The sequence below is a fragment of the Sceloporus occidentalis genome, unplaced genomic scaffold (genome assembly GCF_023333645.1).
Source record: "Sceloporus occidentalis isolate IW3139 unplaced genomic scaffold, rSceOcc1.0.p SCAF_224, whole genome shotgun sequence".
Classification (NCBI taxonomy): Eukaryota; Metazoa; Chordata; class Lepidosauria; order Squamata; family Phrynosomatidae; genus Sceloporus; species Sceloporus occidentalis.
Genome location: NW_028317204.1, coordinates 1,128,095 through 1,149,124, shown reverse-complemented (window position 1 = coordinate 1,149,124; position 21,030 = coordinate 1,128,095). Strand labels below are relative to the sequence as shown.

General features: G+C 43.2%; 1 protein-coding gene across 1 annotated transcript in view; it reads right to left on the bottom strand.

Moving 5' to 3' along the window:
* LOC149276935 (transmembrane inner ear expressed protein-like) overlaps nt 1–20,048 on the bottom strand; it is a 31,848-nt gene extending 11,800 nt beyond the window's left edge. Inside the window, exons 1-2 of the mRNA XM_089503259.1 lie at nt 19,962–20,048; nt 321–438 (exon numbers count right to left, since the gene is read on the bottom strand). Coding sequence (XP_089359385.1) covers nt 321–438; nt 19,962–20,048 — 205 coding nt within the window. The remainder of the gene's footprint in view (nt 1–320; nt 439–19,961) is intronic.
* Between the last annotated feature and the right edge of the window lie 982 nt (nt 20,049–21,030).

Here is a 21,030-nt window from a genome sequence, read left to right as displayed (position 1 = left end):
TGGCCAGGAAAAAGTCCTCAGGTTAAAGATAATCAGCTGGAGAGCAAAATATTACAACAATTATTACATTATTGCTATTTTATATGTTTTTTTGCGAGTACAGATCCTCATTTCCGTGTTTTGGTACATCCAGACTCCACGACCTGGCATTTCGCTATAAATCTGTGCAGCTGAAACATTGTATCTGGTTTTCTATGAAACCAGAATAATTAGAGTAACTACAGGAAGTTCCGCGAGTATTTCCAGCAAATCGCAAATCAGGTCCATAAAATAATGACGGTAATGTTCATAATCATTATTCTTAATGAAATGTAACTTACTGACTCCTAGAACAAAGATGGCAAAGACTCCGATAACTTGCCACAGTCGAAGGCCCCAGAAAACCACCGTCTCGGACGTCACGGGATCCGGCTTCTTTTTGGGAGGCTCTGTGGGCGCCTGGAGCGAGAAGCAGATTTTTTAATTTAGAGTTTTATTTTTAGCTGTTTTTCGAACCTACATTACTATCCTTGTGAAAGCTGAACATACTCTGTATGGGCCAAAACCATGAAGTCATGTTCTCTGGCTTACTTTAGAGGCTCTTTCAGCCCCTTCAAAAGGCCTGAGGTGGAGGTCTGACCTCTCCTAACGCTTCCTCCTTTGAGTGCTGGGCCCACCAACATTTAGCGACTGCTGACTTATGATGTCATAGCCCAGTGCCCCACAGTATATGACATGCGGAACACTAGGAAGTAACTGTTGGAGAGGGGCTACAACGACCTCCACTCGGATACAATTGTGCGTGACAGGATGACACACAGGGGTACTTTGCCCTGAGCGCCATTATGTCATTTCTTGGTCCTGCTAAAGGGCACTCAGGGGAGGAAGGTTCAGAAGGGAAAGAAACACGGGGGGCATCCTTATCCTTATGGGTAGAGAAAGATATACTTAATATTTCATTATTTCATTCTACAGAGCTGTGGAATATGATGTATATAAAATCGCTATATAAAAACAATAACTAAATAATAATAATAATAATTCAAAGCCTGTGATGTAACTTGAGACCAGGTCTAAAATGAATACATGATGTAAGTGTGAATCGCTGTAATCTGAGTCTACATAAAATGATAATTGATGTATTATGAGAGGACATACAAGGTGAACCCAACATTCCCATAATTTTTCCTTAAGTATCCAAATTCTAATGAAGAAATTCTCAAATAATTCATAACAAATAATACAATTAAAATAATGGCGGCGTTATGGTCTTATCCATTTATATTTTTAAACCGGACTCGTGCGATTTTATGAACAGGCAGAGGGATGACAATGAATGCGATTCTTTGGTTCCTGTTTTCTTCTAAATTGTACTTCGATAATTGGCCGTTCCAGACACTTTTTTAACCTCATTTTATGCTAAAAACCACTCTGTTAAATTTAAATAATTAAAATAATTAAATATATATTATTTTAATCTGTGAACATAATTTTGTTCAATTTGGCGTATTTAACTGTGAAATGCAATATTTTGGAAAATAACTTATTTAATGAGAAAACTGGGCACTTTTTTCCAGCAAATAAGATCAATATTGCAAAAAAATGGTTACTACTATTGCCTCTCTGGAACTCAAATGTCTAAAGTTATAGAAACATTTGCATTTGTATTTTATATTATTATTGTATAGCAATCAACAGTCCTGTATAAACTGGTATAGAACGTGCTATATTTGGCAAGCCGACCTTACGCATTGCAAACTAAAGAATCGGACATCGAACGTTTAGATCCCGGTCTGCGCCGGACACCTTTACAATGTATAGATATACTTCAGTGACGTGTGACTGCCATCTAGTGGCCAAACTAATTAATGCATCCATTGATGGCCATAACGTGGGTACAGGTGGTTTTAAGGATATCATTATTATTATTTATTGATTTATATAGCGCCGTCATATTCCATGTCTCTGTACAGTAGTTAGACAGGATATTAAGTAGTGCATCACAACAATTTACACAGAACTAAAAGGTGAGTAGGACCTGCTCGAAAGAGCCTACAATCTAGAATTTGCAGGAATGTTATAGAATCCTCTGGTGCCCTGGTTTGAATGTCATTAGTGTGCTATATACACAGCTTTTCCAGTGTTACAATTTTTTTGTGATTCTGGTGCAAAATGTCAAAACTGATTTTATTGCTACAGCAACTTATTGAAAACCTGGACTGTCTGTCAAAAACTGGACTGTTGGGTGGTATCAGCAGGAACACTCTTTTGGCCCATATGATTTAAAGTAATTTTTAAACTTTTAATGTATATTTCCCCTATTCTAAATATTTTTTAGAGGCAAACTAAATTAAAATTATTTTTCATTATTAATTATTATTTATTTTTTAATTAAATTCTTAATGGGAATTGCAAAGCTGATCTTCATGGGAAAATATTATCTTGACAATAAAAGCCATTTCAATAAAATTTTTACAAATTATTGGGTTATTTTACAAATATTAAAATACTTATTGTAGAAATATCGTGAGGGGATGCAGATAATTATGAAATATAACATATAACATATAATATGATTTTTCCGTTCCAATTGGCTCGTTCCTCCGGGCTTTATCGTCATTTCTTAAATCCGGCCGCCAGTCGGGCTTCATGTTTTTAATCACAATTGTAAATTTGATATGAATAGGGCTTTTCTCTAGTGATTCCCTCGCACTCGGCCAAGTGGGTAACTCTGCGGAATGTCACATTTCACAATCTCGCTTTTTATACTTTCCCTCCCAACTAAACATTTCACAGAAGTTTGTAAACCCTGGAAACGCGACCTCTGCGCCGGAGCACAAAGATAAGTAGTGTTGTAACGAGAGATTTCACTTGGCTCCGAGTGCTGCCTGGCAAAGAAAATGTCTTCCAGGGAGACGAAACATAATGTAAATATTCAGAGAAACAGAAAACAAACAGAAAAAACCTGGCAGCCCCTCGTTTCATCGCGTTGTAGAAAAAAAAAAGTATAATCTTTGAAAATTCTCATTTTCTGTCATTTCATGCAATTATGGTGTCCTGGATTCTGTACGTCATTTTAAGCCTGTAAACAAAGTATTGAATCTGTCGGGAGTGATGCACAGACATAGTATTTGGCCAAAATCAATCAATTATTAGTTTTACAAACAGATAAAAAATAATTATCACCGTAATAAAGGATTAAAGGTAAACAGCTATTCCAAAAAAGAAAAAAAAAAAATAAGAAAATAAGCAAATTATTAACACAATATTTGGAAAAAATGCAAAAATTTCAGATTATTTAAATTCTAGACAATAGCTACACCTACTTAATGGTATTTGTATCCTATTATTTGTACATTATGTGGTTACCACGGGAGCAGCCATCTTTACTTCCTGTTCTTAGGATCGACAGGGTTATCCCTCCTCGTTAAATTATCTCAGTCTCTGCTGATTGTTGCTGATTGGTTGAGGCAGCCTTTGTAATGTTAGGGAGAGCAGAAGGGAGAGGAGTTAAGAACGTATTTGGAAATAAGGAGAGGTAGACTCCATAATAATTATTATAAGTAATATAAACATATGGCCTTTATTTAATGCCTTTATTTACATATATGTCCTTTTAAGACAGTAATGTACCCTAGGCCTAGTGCAGCCGGTCCAGTGGGCTGCAGTTCCCCGTCACAAAACGGGGGACAGGCCTTCATAGACCCCGGCCGATGATATCGATGGCGGAAATACGAGAAATGGAACCTCTCACTACCCTGCTTGAATTCTTCTGGTCTGAAAGTTCAAGCATCATGAGAACATAACATGAAAAATGGGCACGTTTTAGTGAGAATGCCCCAAATTGCCCCAAAAACAAAACCTGAATGCCCCAAAACTGATTTGCGCCCTGGCTTCCCGAATCAATAAATCACTTAAATACGAGGTAAAGGTGTGATTTATACGCGGACTTGTCTTATATTAAAAAAATTTAAAAGGCCGATCTCCTTTTTTTTTTTCATTTGGAAATTTCAATTTTCTTTGATATCCCTTCAACAAACAACATTTACCGAAAACAGAGCAAGACGCGGATTTTCAAACCATTTTGGAACGACGTTCTCTCCAAAAAGAGGGGATATTTATAATGAATTAAAAAAAGAGAGAGAGAGAGAGAGAGAGAGAGAGAGAGAGAGAGAGAGAGAGAGAGAGAGAGAGAGAGAGAGAGAGAGAGAGAGAGAGAGAGAGCGTCCGTGGCGCCATCGGCGAAGCTCGATACCGAAAAACAAGATTTTACTTTACAGGAAAATTCGAATCTCTTACGGTTTGAAGAGCGTTGGTTTTTTTTTAAAGGTTTTTTAAGGTTTTTTTAGTTCTCCTCTAAGCAATTTTCCAATATAAAATTCATGAACTCTTTAGAAAATATTGACTTTATTTCCCTTACAAATGTAAAGTTAATTTGGCTTGCGTTTGACCTTGACGTTTGGAAGCGGAAAGGTTTGCCCGTACTGGCGGTGGCGCGGCCGTTTTATGAGGACTCGGCGGGCTGGAGTTGGTTCGTTATTTTTGTTGGCGGCCTGAAGTCGAAGTAAAGAGCCGGTGCTTTGTCCCACATAGTCTTGGGCATTGATACGACTCTTTGGCTTGGAACGCGAAGATAACTTCCGGAGAATTCTCCTCACATGAAGTAACTGAGTTGTATCTGTTGTACGTTTTCAGAAAATGTATTATTCCTGTTTTATTGGCCAGAACGACGCATGTCTGCGATCAATTCCAAAACGTTATTTATTTATTTTATAAATATTTACTTGGCATAGTATTGATCCATAGAATTTTAGGACAAATGGATTTTAATATTATACAGTAATATAACCCCCAGCGCTGTATACAGTAATATAACCCCCAGCGCTGTATACAGTAATATAACCCCCAACGCTGTATACAGTAATAACCCCCAGCGCTGTATACAGTAATATAACCCCCAGCGCTGTATACAGTAATATAACCCCCCAGCACTGTATACGTTAATATAACCCCCAGCGCTGTATCCAGTAATATAACCCCCAACACTGTATACAGTAATATAACCCCCAGCACTGTATACAGTAATATAACCCCCAGCGCTGTATACAGTAATATAACCCCCAGCACTGTATACAGTAATATAACCCCCCCAGCACTGTATACAGTAATATAACCCCCCAGCACTGTATACAGTAATATAACCCCCAGCGCTGTATACAGTAATGTCTGGTTTTATCTCATTTTGTTCTAATAAACTCCTTTTATCTGCAGACCTGGAGCCGCCGTTGCTGTCAGTCATGTGATATTTTGGGTGACTTTCCCGGCTCAATCACCACACTGAGCTGATGCTTTATGGCGATGCTAATGAAGTCCGTTCCTCCATAGACTTTTCTTAGTCAGAGACTCTGGGTGGTTAAGACTGAGCCATTCTATTGTTTCCCACAGGCAGTATGGTAAGGAGTCGGGGTGTTATTCTAGATTATATTTTTAGAAATATTAAATTTAATCAGATACTAGCATTTAAAAAAATTGGTGTGAATTTCCCTTTGCACAAAAGACGAGGTCTGAAATAAATATCAGACTCAACCGGGGCCACAGATTCACGATGATAGCACTTCATGGATTGCAGTCTGCCCTTTTCTACACTTTTCTAGAGGATTGTAGTTTATCCTCGACATAATAATCTCCCGGAACATCCTGAAAAGATGATTCTTCTCCAAGTCCGTTCCAGACCCCTGCCTGACCCTGACTCTGACTCTTTGCCGCCCGCCTTGGCCATGTCCTGTTATTTGATTATACGCTGCCTGATCCTTGGATACTTTGGACGTTTATCATCTGTCCTCCTTCGATACATTGTAGCATTTCCTGATGTAAAGATTCCATTAACCCCCGACGCAACCCAGCGTGATGAGGCCGCCGGCCACCGCAGAGACGCCATTTAATGGAGTTTATCCGTGGAAAACAGGCGGCGCCCGGCATTCACCACCTTCTAGCGCCTTCTATCTCCTAATTAATGGATCATCCAACAAAAGACAAAATGACCGGATATTTTTTCCATAGACGAAAAGCCATCTGCTGTCATCAAAAGGGATCTCGAAAGGTTAGATATGTAAAGAGTTAAAGACGTTTACACTAATCCTTCACAATCCTACATTGCGTGATCTCATAACATACGGCAGACGGGATTGGCCAGCCTCTAATTATCAGTAATTATGGAGTCTCTGGAGTCTCCGTCTCAATTGATCCCACCATTTAACCCCGTAGAGTTAAACCAGGTCCACCTGCTGTGAAAATACCTAAACAGCTTTATTCTCCAGTGAAGGTTGTTAGAAACATCGGTCTCGTCTTCGATTCAGGAGCTGTATGTCTATCCCATTCATGTTTAATACCCTCACTGTATTACCCTCTACCACTTCTGCTGGGAGGCTGTTCCATTTATCCACCGCCCTTTCGGTAAAGTAAAAGATCCTCACATTCCATCCCTAATTTTACAATCCTGCATCCTGAAGATCTCATCACACAGTGGGGTCATTAAAGAGCCCATTTTACATCGCTACGGAATATGACGTTGCTATATAAACAGATAAATAATAAAAAAAATAATAGGCCCTATATTATAGGAAATTACCTTTTCTGTTCGATTAAAAAAAAACAACATGAAATGTAAATGTTACTAAAAATAAAAGTAACAGATAATATATCGGCATAAATGTAACTTCATTTATTTACTGTGTGAGACGCTCAGAGTAGCTTCGTAACTTCATCCGCTACAGAGCGTTATCAACGTTCATTTCTGCTTTAAGTAAAATAATAAAAGAATGGGTTAAAACGTTGCGTGTGTTCAGAACGCGGATTTTTAGACATCAGAGCGCAATTTCTGAGGCTTCAGTTCCATTAGATCTCGGAATTGTGTAACGATAGCAGAATAACGAAGGCTGAATAAATCAGTTAAACGCAGCTAGAAAGCTTTGTCTGGAGTCCCCTGTTATTTGAAACCCCGAATTAATGGCTGTTTAACCCATAAGTGAGCGCAGGCACCGCCATGGTCCGCGTGAGTCAGGGATATCGGTTTATTATATGCTTTCCCAAACAAAAACAACGGCATTTACGTCTGGCGCCCTTTAGAAATTGAATTTAGAGATCTATTACTGTATGTTGTGCCTGCAGCACTTATGGCTGTATCCGTAACGGGTGAGCTCGGCATGGGGTCACCTACAGAATACCTGCCAATAGTCTCTAGTGATGCCAGTCCCTCTACATGTCCCTCAGTCCTCCCCTGAAGTCCCTTTTGTCCTCCACTTTCCCTCCTTTATGGTGTGTGCATATGTATGTGTAGATATGTGTGTTTGTGCGTGTGCATATGTATGTGTAGATATGGGTGTGTGTGCGTATGTATGTGTAGATATGTGTGTGTGTGTGCGCATGTATGTGTAGATATGTGTGCGTGTGTGTGTGTATGTATGTGTAGATGTGTGTGTGTGTGTATGTGTAGATATATGTGTGTGTGTATGTATGTGTAGATATGTGTGTGTGTGTGTGTATGTATGTGTAGATATGTGTGTTTGTGCGTGTGCATATGTATGTGTAGATATGGGTGTGTGTGTGCATGTATGTGTAGATATGTGTGCGTGTGTGTGTGTGTATGTGTAGATATGTGTGTGTGTGTGTGTGTATGTATGTGTAGATATGTGTGTTTGTGCGTGTGCGTATGTATGTGTAGATATGTGTGTGTGTGTATGTATGTGTAGATATGTGTGTGTGTATGTATGTGTAGATATGTGTGTGTGCATGTATGTGTAGATATGTGTGTGTGTATGTATGTGTAGATATGTGTGTGTATATATGTGTAGATATGTGTGTGTGTATGTATGTGTATATATGTGTGTGTGTGTATGTATGTGTAGATATGTGTGTGTATGTATGTGTAGATATGTGTGTGTGTGTGTGTGCATGTATGTGTAGATATGTGTGTGTGTATGTATGTGTAGATATGTGTGTGTATGTATGTGTAGATATGTGTGTGTGTGTGTATGTATGTGTAGATATGTGTGTGTGTATGTATGTGTAGATATGTGTGTGTGTATGTATGTGTAGATATGTGTGTGTATGTATGTATGTGTAGATATGTGTGTGTATGTATGTGTAGATATGTGTGTGTATGTATGTGTAGATATGTGTGTGTGTATGTATGTGTAGATATGTGTGTGTATGTATGTGTAGATATGTGTGTGTGTATGTATGTGTAGATATGTGTGTGTGTATGTATGTGTAGATATGTGTGTGTATGTATGTGTAGATATGTGTGTGTATGTATGTGTAGATATGTGTGTGTGTATGTATGTGTAGATATGTGTGTGTATGTATGTGTAGATATGTGTGTGTGTGTGCGCATGGGCACAAAAGGATCTTAATCCAGGACTAAGGTGGATGATAAAAGAGGTGACCAGTAATCTTGTAGGACCATCCAAGAAACATCTTTACTGCTAGGAGGAGAGTTGTCTGCCTTTTTATATTTAATAGACATTTTTTTAGCTATAGCTGCTTGAATTGGGGGACCCCCCCTCATGGTCGAGCGATTGGTTGACCTTTAGGAAAAATCGGTAAGAATGTGTTTATCGTAAAAAGAAATTTAAAAAAAAGAAAGAAATCAAATCAATGAATTTAGTTTGAAGATATGTGGGAAATGTCACAAAATTCTAAATCTTTACAGCGGCGAAGAAACAAAGCCCCCTCCAGACGCCCTGTGCGGTGACGCCGCGTGGCGCCGCCTCGTTATTCCAGCTCAGCGGATGGCGTTATAAAAAAAAATCTTTTATAGATCGGAATCAGACCTTGAAACTCGCTCTCAAAAAATAGCAGAATGTGCGTTTGATTGTGAAAACGATCCGCGCGGAGGAGCTAGCGGTTAATCGGCCGTGAAGTTGGAGCGCTGATCCGCCATTACCGCGTTAGGCGGCGTCCACGCAGATTTACACCTTTCTGCTGCCCGAACGGCTATGATTATAGTCGGCCCATTAATAAATATTACCGGCCATTAACTTCCACGCAGTGATTATTGGAGGATTTAATCGCGAAGGTCAGCGCCTGGACCTGCCGGAAATCCCTGAGTCTATAGACAAATGAGAAACACAGAACCTGCCGGCAGATCGGCCCCATCCGGCCCCCGTCTAGTCGCCGGTTTCTCCTGCTGTAAAGACTCAAACCTTAATCAGTCGTTGGTCTCGTCTTAGATTCGGGAGCCGGATGTCTATCCCATCCAGTAAAGAGTTTTTATCTCTATGTAGAATGTTCTTTACGGTTGAGGCGTGGAGACGTCGAGGCTCCTCACCTGCGCATGGAATTGTGTCCCGTCTTGTAACAACATTGCAAGCATTTATATGTAACTTTTTTGGGCTCTATACACTAAATGTGGTGGTGTCTATAGATTAAAGGGATATCCCAGCCATCACGTACACTCTAATGCATGTGATAGTTTGAGTGTCTCCTTTATTGTTTTATTTCACTTGTAGATGCGTGGAGAGGGTTCTACAGGGCAGGGGCGGAAGAGGACCAAGTGCCATCCAGTGACCAAGGAGAGTTGTAGAGCGGCAGTGTTACAGGGTCACCGTACCCAAGGCTGGGTCCCCCTGTTTGAGGGCTGAGGAATCACCAGTCAGTCCCTCATACGGATCGCACTCAGCTATCCACGGATCATCCAGACCACCATTCGTAGCAAACCAAGAAGAACTCTCTTTATTACAAACACACAGAACTTATATACAATCTCAATGCAATGAGTACCGAACCCAACCCCCAATCCCATCAGCCACATCCCATCACAAATCCCATCAGTATACAGGGGATGTATCAGGTGAGGGGATTACAGAATACAATGGGTTCCCCCACCTGTGTTATCCCCCCTGTAGTGCGGGTGCCGTCTGGGCAGACAGGGCTGTGTTGGCTGATTAAGAGCCCCAGCCAGATTATAGGATCGTCTCTTTGAAGGCTGGGGCTGAATCCACATCAGTCTCTGGGCCGGTTACACATTAAACACAATATAATATATTACCGGGTCACGGTATACGGAACCGGACACAAAAGTGCTCCGTGACCCGGCTAAACTTCATATGACACATGAGCCAGCTAGCCTGGCCCTGTCACAGATCTCCCCCTTGACCAACGGTCCGGCAGACCAGGCAGATCCACACGGGTCTGCTGCAGGCTGTCCGAGTGGACAAAGTTCAAAGGTGCAGGCCTTAGTTCATGGCCCCCTTTGTCAGAATCATCCATTGAAGGTGGGCCAGGGCCCTGGTTGCCCAAAAAGATAGTCAGTAGTCCTCTGTGAATTGGAGGGCGGACCCAGCTCAGCCGGGGGCACATGGCTATCCCCCTCACCGGGGTAACAGGGGCACGTGGGGACTCTTGCTCCCTAGTCTTGGGAACTGAGTCTGGGGCAGCTGCCAGGCCAGGGTGGTTGCATGGAAGGAAAACCCTGCTGATCGGGCCGGGGGCACTCGGGGAACCAGGGAAACACGTAGAGGTAGTAAGCGAGGCCTCTACCGGGACACTGGAGTGACCTAGGGGACACTCTGGGACAGGAACAGGTGCCCTTACAGGGTTATTGGGTGAGCTAAGCAGATCTGCGGGGTACTCAGGGGACCCAGGGGAATACTCCGGGGCAGGGACAGGTGCCAATACTGGACCACCGGGAGGGTTAAGCAGACCCTCGATCTTTCTCTCTGGGACAGGTGCCTCTGCCTGGGCACGGGGAGAGTCAGAGGAACACTCTGGGACAGTGACCTGGGCTTCTACCAGGACACTTGGGGAACCAGGGATCACTTCGGAGAACACAGGGATAGGAACCAGGGCCTGCGCCAGGCTACTGAGAGGACCCAGGGAACTCGGCAGCCCCTCTGGCGTCCTCGCTAGGTTAGGGAACGGTACCTCTACTGGGTCACCGGGGACTTCAGTGGGAACCTCTGGGGCAGTGACCCGGGCTTCTCCCAGGACACTCGGGAAATCAGGGGGACCGTCTGGGGCACTGGCTTCTACAGGCATAGCTAGGGGTTTGGTGAGGGGAATTGTGCCACTTACTCGGGCGGTGGGGACAGTCATCTCTTCTGCCGGGGTAGAGCAGCCAGGGTTGTTGGTGAGGACTTGGGTCGGAGCTTTTGGCTTCCTCCTCCGCTTCTTCTTGCTGGCGAGGACCTCGGTTCTTCTCGCCAGGGCAGGGGCCGCAGAGTAGGTGAAGAGGACCTCGGTCCCACTCCCGCAAGTTGTAGTATCATGCTCCCAGTCTCCTTGTAACTCCTGGAGCTCCACTCTCCGCAGCAATTCTTTATAGTCCCTCTCGAGCTGCCATTCCTCTTGGACCAGGCAATCCATAACAGCCTCCAGCTCGGGGGGAATAGCATAAACCAGGACTTCTGCACGGTTGTCCCAGATTGTATCCCTGCGGTACTGGCAGGGGCTTCCGAAGGACGAGTCAAATTGGAAGGCATCATATATCAGTCCTGGGTCGACGGGGCTATACAGCATCAGAGGGTCGCTGTGGTCTTCACCTGCTAACTGCTGGGAGAATCCCTGGTAGCGGCTCTGGAGGTCGAGCTCTGCATATATGAGACCCCTCAATTCGTCTTCCCACTCCGGCAACGGGTTCTCCCCCAGGAGTGGAACTCGTATATCCCACATTGTCCAGTACTGTGCCCAGTATGTTTCAAAGTGGGGATGGGAGAAATCATCCCTCCAGTCTGCAGGTGCAGACTCTATCTGCCATTGCTGGTGTTCCAGCTCACACACCTCGGCTGTAACCCGGTCTCTCTCACCCTCGGGTTCTCGGAAGGGTTGGATATCCTGGTATGATATTTTGGGGGTCTGTTCCCCTAGTCTGGGAGATACAGACCCACTCTGGCTCAGTTCCCGGTGACACATTTTAATCACCGCCGTCACTTGCTCCGATGTAGCCCCTCCTGGGTACAGGGATAGGTGCCATAGAATGTTCTTTTGTAGAGCACTCAGTCCGAGGCTCTCCTCTGGGGCATCCTGGTGCCGGTCCATCTCTCTGCAGTCCGCAATCAGAGTAGCCTTTCCTTTGCTACAAACCTCCAGGAGCTCTCTTGGTGTCTCTCGTCTGCAATCCCAGTTGGTGGTTTGGATTTCACCCAAGTCGTGGGATTCTTCCCACCGCTGCCAACCAATGTTACAGGGTCACCGTACCCAAGGCTGGGTCCCCTGTTTGAGGGCTGAGGAATCACCAGTCAGTCCCTCATATGGATAGCACTCAGCTATCCACGGATCATCCAGACCACCATTCGTAGTAAACCAAGAAGAACTCTTTTATTTACAAACACACAGAACTTATATACAATCTCAATGCAATGAGTACCGAACCCAACCCCCAATCCCATCAGCCACATCCCATCACAAATCCCATCAGTATACAGGGGATGTATCAGGTGAGGGGATTACAGAATACAATGGGTTCCCCCACCTGTGTTATCCCCCCTGTAGTGCGGGTGCCGTCTGGGCAGACAGGGCTGTGCTGGCTGATTAAGAGCCCCAGCCAGATTATAGGATAGTCTCTTTGAAGGCTGGGGCTGAATCCACATCAGTCTCTGGGCCGGTTACACATTAAACACAATATAATATATTACCGGGTCACGGTATACGGAACCGGACACAAAAGTGCTCCGTGACCCGGCTAAACTTCATATGACATAAGAGCCAGCTAGCCTGGCCCTGTCACAGGCAGCAACTTGCACTAATGATGGGAGAGGGAGAAAGTGGGAGTGTGTGTGTAAATATGTAAGTGTATGGTGTTATTTTAGGTGAGTGGGTTAGTGTATGGTGTTAGCGTGTATTACTGTATGGTGTGTGTGTTGGGATTGTGTGTTTCTGTATGGCAGTAGAGTGCGTGTGTTGGTATTTGGTGTCAGTATGTGTGTTGGTGAGTGTAAGTGTATGGTGTTAGTGTGTATTACTGTATGGTGTGTGTGTTGGGATTGTGTGTTTCTGTAAGGCAGTAGAGTGTGTATGTTGGTATTTGGTGTTAGTATGTGTGTTGGTGAGTATAAGTGTATGGTGTCAGAGTGAGTGTTTGAGAGATATAGTGTGTGATTGGTGTTTGAGTGAGTGAGTTTGTGTGTAAGTATGCGTGTGCTTTGGTTACAAGAGAAGGAGGCCACCAAAGAAATTCCACACCCAGACTCGTAGTCCAGGCACGATGGCTCACCAAAAATCTAAGGCCGCACTAACCGGAGGGACTGGTCTTCCTTGGCCAAAGCCTGGAGTATTTCTAAGGGAGGGCTAAAAGGGGGACCACTGGGGTCTCCAAAGAGAGATGAGATCCAAAAGGCATCACCAGACAGCATTAGGCTGGGCTAATGGTAAAGGGCTTTGGGTAACAAAGAGGGACTGGCCAGAATGAACAGTGACACTTGGGAGGTATTATAAATGCATGTTTCTTCTTTATAGTGCATTCGCGATATAGGTGTAAGCAAACATAACAGTAAAAATCATTTCACAAGCCTAAATTAACCCTTTGCTGGTATCCCTTGGTTAAACCATAGAACTCGGGGTCACTGAAGTTTCTTATTCTTTTATTAAATTTATAATAAATCTTAAATTCTGGAGATCTCTCATAAAGGGATCCTTTATTTCTTACATTTAATGATTCTATGGGACAGAGATATTTGAGTCAAATTAAAGCAGCGACTATTTTATAAGTCAGGACTTAACCCTTTCAGGAGAGCAAAACCACGGCCGAAGGATTTCATGTAATCCGGCTGCTTTTTATCGCTTTTTAATGTATTTAAAAAATGGTATTTGACATATAAATCCCATATAACAAAAAAAAAAAGAAGTTAGAGTTAATAAGTTACAATGTTGAAATCCTAAAAGTCCGTACTACAAAAAAAGGGAAAAAATGTGTTTAAAAAGAAAATATCAAAAACAAAAAAATAAAAAATCAATTTTTAAATAAAAAAATAAAAAATAAAATACAACTTTAAATGAAAAAAATAAAAACAATATAATGGTTTCCACGGTGATAGCTTATTATCTTTTTACATTTATACATCAAATACGAAAATCACGTCCACGAGTCTCAAATAGACTGAAATAAACTAAAATCCAATTAAATTTTGTGCGTTTATTTCAACGAAACCTCTCCTGGGTTGGTTTATTTTCTGTGTAGAAATCCAGAAATACAGTTAAAATTAAAAAAAGCGTGTAACCATTGCATGGCCAGAGCAAAGTGCGACAAATATAACACCAGTTAGTGATTTAACCTGATATTTACCAAAAACATAAAGAACCACCAGAAATGAGCCATGTTTGGGAAACCCAATCCCTGTGCATGTTGCAAATTGTAGAGCATCAACAATCATTCCACCGGTTTCCATGGTGATTGCTCCACATTTACAACCTTTTCTCAGAATCGCTGTTATAACACAGAATGTGCCGGCAGATCGGCCCCATCCGGCCCCCGTCTAGTCGCCCGTTTCTCCTGCTGTAAAGACTCAGACCTTAATCAGTCGTTGGTCTCGTCTTAGATTCAGGAGCCGTATGTCTATCCCATGCATGTTTAATACCCTCACTGTATTACCCTCTACCACTTCTGCCGGGAGGCTGTTCCACTTATCTACCAACCTCTTGGTAAAAAAAATAAAACAGCCTCCCATCAGAAGCATAAAATTTACACGGATCCTGCAACCCACCGACCCCTAGGCGTAATTTTCCCAAAAGGTCTCTTCTTACCTGAACTAGCTGGCAATACGAAGATCCCAAGGACGTGAATATCAGAATTATCAGCGTCCTTAGAGGTAGAAATAATAGAGAGAGGCTCGACTCGCACGCCATCTTCTTCTTTCTGTGTTACAGCCTCTCCCTCTCCCTCTGGCCACTGAAGAAGGACCAGGCAGGCCAGCTGATTGATAGCCAGCTAGCCACTGACTGCCCGTCCACGGCGTGTCTGTATATCATCGGGCGGCAGAGAGTTCTAGACCAACTGTGACAGCAGCGAGAGGCTTCCCATGGGGATAATTAATTAATGAGACCCGGTGTCATTTACACTCCGCGCAAGAGAGCAGGGGGTGGGGGCAGATCCACGGCGGGGTATACAATAATATAATATGTCCAGAAAAAAAAAAGAAATGTTCGTTAATTATTATCATTATTTTTTAATAGAATGTTAGAAAATATCTTTTCAACTGCTTGGTAACAAATTTAGTGGTTTGTAACAATTTCATTTATCATATCATTCATTTTAACTCTTCTATATACATGCAAATTTAAAAAAGGCATTACAAAAAAATATATATTCCCCCCCCTTTTTCTGAGAGGGTGGTAGATAAGTGGAACAGCCTCCCAGCCGAAGTGGTAGAGGGTAATACAGTGAGGGAATTTAAACATGCATGGGATAGGCATAGGGCTCCTGAATCTAAGACGAGACCTACGGTATATATCTCTATATATATATTTATATATAATGTATATATATATATATATATTGGGATATTGCTGAATTTAAAAATATGACTTGACCCAAACAGACAGCAGTGAATTATTTTTATAAATAATAAATATTAGATATAAATTTTGCATTTAAATTGTTTGGTTGAATTAAATAAATGTCAGTTAGAAGAGATACGGAGGAGAAAAGCTTCTCGTCGCTGAAAATGACTTTAAATATTAATATTAAATATTAAAAAAGTTTTTCTTCATTTAGAATAATCGCTCCGAGCAGATTTGAGATGTTTTCGGAATGCATTGTACAGCGCTACGGAATATGACGGCGCTATAGAAATCAATACATAATAATAATAATAAATGATAATAAATAAAAATACTTCTTAATGTGGCTTCGCTGCTATGCTGAGAAAAATTACAGGATTTGGTTTTTGACGTTAGTTAGTAACCCTTTGGTGGGTATAAAAAAAGTTAATTTATAAAGCCGTTCCCTGCTGTTTCTGTACACATTATCGGGGCTTTTAGGGCTGTAGAACCCTGCGATCCCCTCATACCCAGCAAACATTCTGACCTCCTAGAAAAGAGGGGCACCAGGGGAGGAAAAGGGGTATCAGGAGGAAAGAGGGGCACAGCGGAAGCGGAAGGGGCACATTGGAGGAAAGAAGGGAATTAGGGGAGGGAAGGCAGGCACAGCAGTGGAAAGAGGGGCATAACAACGTAAACCATAATTCCCAGGGACTGGGGATGACTAAGCGGCCCTGGCACTTTAAGGCCAAAGGCTACCAAATAAAGTATCCGCAGCACACATTATAGTCACCCAACTGCTGCTGGGTATGGGGCGCCATCCGGGTTCCAGCCCTGGGCTCTCTAATTGACTAATAAACATGGCAGAAAGAGGTAACATTCCAAAAAATATTTGTCCTTCCAATAGACCTGAAAACACCACAGGTTACCATGACAACAACACCCTAATCAATCTATAAATCACTTAATCAATCAACCAACCAATCAATCAACCAACGACTCAACCAACCAATCAACCAACCAATCAACCAACCAATCAATCAATCAATCAATCAATCAATCAATCAACCAACCAACCAATCAACCAACCAACCAACCAGTCAATCAACCAATGTATCTATGGTATAAATTCAGGACAATGTGACCAAGGATTTTAACCCTTACATCTACAATCAAGAGTTCTTAGCGGGTTTCATTCAGAATGTATTGTACATAACTCAAGCGTGTGTGCGGATCATAAATATATACCGGATCCCGACACCCAATAAATAAACACATAGATGCATGAGTAACCCTTTCACTCCCAGGAGCGTCCCCTCCTCCAAATGTCCATGCAGACGTGTGTCCGAAACCCCATTGTATTTACTCGTTGTGTACATTGTGCTGTGTATATGTAGCCTGGTATACATATAATGAAAAGGCCAGACACCTCTATAGAATTTTGGGGTATAGCGAAACCCCAACAGGAGCTTTGATGACATCATATTCCAAATACATAGACATTCATATGAAGTTGGTCCCCCCTTTTGCACTTCACTCTCCTGGGAAGGATTTCTACAAGATTTTGGGGAGTTTCTGTGGGACTTTTTTCCCGTTCATCCAGCAGAAGTGGTAGAGGCTAATACAGTGAGGGGGTATTAAACATGCATGGGATAGGCATATGGATAGATAAATGGAACAGCCTCCCAGCAGAAGTGGTAGAGGGTAATACAGTGAGGAGACGCATGGGATAGACATACGGCTCCTGAATCTAAGACGAGACCAACGGCTGATTAAGGTTTGAGTCTTTACAGCAGGAGAAACGGGCAGACTAGACGGGGGCCGGATGGGGCCGATCTGCCGGCAAGTTCTGTGTATCTATAAATGAAGTTAGTTGATAAAAAAAACGTCAAGTATTGTGAAGTGAGTTTAATTATTGCCGAATTTACATGAAAAGTTCGGATCAGCCAAGTTAGAAAAAAAAAAGCACTTATCTCGGGAAGACACATTTGTAGCGACATTTCTGGTTCACAAGTCAATTATCTGACTAGCAGCGAAGACGTCTCGTTCGCGTCTCCCTTTTCTGCCGGAGATAATGGCTTCTGGCCAACGCGAAATTAGTTTTTCCGACCAAGAATGAGAAATGATCCGAGTTCCGGCCGGTTACGCAGCTCCAGATATCATCGGACGATGTTAATAAGGGTCAGCGTTCAATAATTTCACTGGAAGGGTCTCGGCCCTTTAAATTGGCAGAAGCCGCGTCAAAATCTCGTTAAAAGATAATTCCGCTGTAACTCTATATTCTATTAGAACTTTCGGTGTGCGTAAAAATAGGAAAAAATACTGGTTTCCTTGGGAAATATTACGCTGCGGAAAACTGTTTATCTTAAACCCTAATCCTCCTGAATTATTGAAGGCGTCACACGCGGACATCATGGAAAGATTAAAAAAATTTAAATATATTAAAAAATAAATAAATATATACATATAGCCTTAAAAACAAACTACAATAAAGATATACGGTTTAATGATACAAATGGCATATATCTTATGATCAAAAAATGTTTATTTTAAGCCTAGAAATTATTAATATTTTCATTGTTTCTGATTCCTTATATTTGATCTTTTCTGAATTTCCCTTTTGATTGATTTACCTATTGATTAAAAAATATTTAAATTACAAATGTAATCATAAAAACTCCTTTCTAGTGCCTCTTTTTAAGATGGACAGTCCATCTTTGGGCCCCATATCCCTGCTGCTCCTCTTTCCTCCCTTGATTTCTTGCCCATCCTTAGCCCCTCTAAGACACATTCCGTCCCCTTTGGGAACCCAGTAAGTACATGGGCATTTAGTGATCACGTTAGAATGGTTTCCGAGATGGGCACAGTGCTGCCCCCTAGAGCATGTGTGATGTATTAACTCATAGAGGAGACTCACGTATTCTGTTATGCCTCCAACATCCTGCAGGGGGCAGCACTTTACATGTGCTGGTCAGCAATATGTAAAATATATATGTGTCCAACCTGCGGCCCTCCAGCTGCTGCAGGACTACATCTCACATAATACTCTTTCAGCTAAGGTGCTGGCGGAGGAATTATGGGAGATGTAGTCCTGCAGCAGCTGGAGGGCCGCAGGTTGGACACCCTTGCCCTAGAGTCACAGTGCTTACTGTCCAAGTAGTGGAGTGACATTTGCCCAGATTCCATCCAGGTTACCCCCCCCCCTTCCCACCTACACTATGTACAGGAGAGGGAGGGTTCTGGGGGCAACCCTATGAGGTTGCTACGGCAACTGCACAAAATACCTCTTAAAGTTCTAACCCATGCACATTCCACCGCCCAGCAGCCGGGTACAGGGAGTGTTGGATTAATTACGCATCTTTAATTACTAGAAAATATTTCACAAAAGGACGGAGCTGAACATGTTTTATCCGGAACGCAGTGACTGCTCCGCGCCTCCGGGTTAGTTGGCGCGCGCTTCCGCGATGTCAGTCGGTCTCTCCGACGTTTAGCGTTTAACGAAACAAAACTAAGAACTGATTCCCCTGACTCGAAAATCCTGACGATATCGCGTGCGGCCGCTGCTTAGCCTCCTGTGTGTTGATTTGCGTTGCGTGTACTTTGTCGTTGTGTTTACCCCCCCTGTCTAGTTTGACAACTTTCAATGTTCAAAATTACCAAATGTCCCTGTGTAATTTCTTCATTCCCTCCCCGAAATGCCTCTGCTCCTCCCCTGATGCCCCCCTTTCCCCCCCTGATGCCCCTCTCTCCTCCCCTTTGCTCCTCTTTCCTCCCTGTGCCCCTGTTACAGGGTACCCCTGTTTGAGGGCTGAGGAATCACCAGTCAGTCCCTCATACGGAGCTCCTGCTCTCCACGGGTCAGTCAGACCACCATTTGTAGCAAAACAAGAACTTTACTTACAAACACACAGAACTTTATATATAACCTCAATCCAATGAGCACAAAACCCAACCCCCAATCCCATCAGTATACAGGGGATGTATCAGGTGAGGGGATTAAGGGATATAATGGGGCCCCCCACCTGTGTTATCCCCCCTGTAGTGCGGGGGCCGTCAGGCTGATTAAGAGCCCCAGCCGGGTTACCTGATCGTCTCTTTGAAGGCCGGAGCTGCAGCCACATTCAGTCTCTGGGGTCGGTTATAAAATAAAACATCCTATAAAATATTACCGGGTCACGGGATACAGAACCAGGACACAGACGCTCCCTGACCCGGCTAAACTTCACACCATCGTATGAGCCGGCTAGCCTGGCCCTGTCACACCTCTGTGAGCCAGGACCCTGAGGTGGGCTCACCTTTTGGCTCCAACCTCCCCTTGAGGCCATCAATGGGGACCGAGGAAGATCTGCCCTTCTCTTGGTCTTTTGGCCGGCGAGGGTAGTTTGGGGCCACTCATCCCAAGAAGCAAAGCAGCTAAAAAGAACCTCTACAGAAACATTGTAACGAGTGCAGTGTCTGAGAAGAGGCCGCTTGAACCCCGAGGTGCTTCTGACCCCCCAAGATGGTCCAACCTGGATGTGCGCCGCGTTTTGGATCCGCTCCCCGTTTTGGATGTGCTCCCCGTTTTGGATCCGCTCCCCGTTTTGGATCCGCTCCATGCTTTCCCCATTTAGTGAATAGGTGACCCTGTCTCACTAAACACTGGAGCTGCCGGTCGTTGGACAGAACTTTTTGACTCTTCAAATGCACTTTTTATGTTTTTTTCCCAGTTCTGACTTTTTTTTTTTTTGCTGGCTGGTGGAGGAAGAATTTTTGAAATACCAGAAAATGCACTTTTTTGGCTCTCACATTTATTGCACTTTATGCCAATAGTTTTTGATTGAAATTTGATTTTCTTCACACCATCGTCACCCTAACGATTCGGCTTTTTGGTAGGTGAGGCGGGGGCCGCCCTCCGGACTGCCATCTTCCCTTCCAAACTTAAGTGGTTCCCCTCTTTTGGGTGGAGGTGACCAGGAAGATCTGGCCCATTTGCTGGCCTCCTGGCCAGGGAGGTAAGTGGGCTAAAAAACAAATCTGGGGACTTGGTTGTCTACTGAGTTATGTGAGTTACATTATCAAAAACCTCATTTTATCTCACCACACTGAGCTGATGCTTTATGGCGATGCTAACGAAGTCCGTTCCTCCAAAGACTTTCATTAGTCAGAGAGTCCAGCTGGGTGATTAACATTGAGCCATTCTACTCTCCCCCACAGGCAGTATGATAAGGAGTCGGGGTGTTTAGTAAATCGGGGATCAGGTAACAGAGCGAGAATCATACAAACGGCTGATATGCAGCTGCCTGAAAACTTTATATTATGGGGCAAAAACTACAACTGGGGTGAAAAAAGGAAATATTTTGGAATCTTTCTGAATCCCCTCTAGGGATAAACAAATAAGGAGAGTTCCCCTTTAAGCGAGCCGTTTAGGTGAAAGTGGCCCAGCAGGACTGGCAGGGTCTGGCTAGCCGCCAGCTCTTGTTTAGAGCCCGTAAGGAATGCGTGCGGTGCAGCCTGGGAAAAGCTGTCAAAAGACACTTCCCTGTTTTCGCCGTTTACTTATTAAGTCGTTGCGATGCCGAGCGCTTGACTTTTACCCCT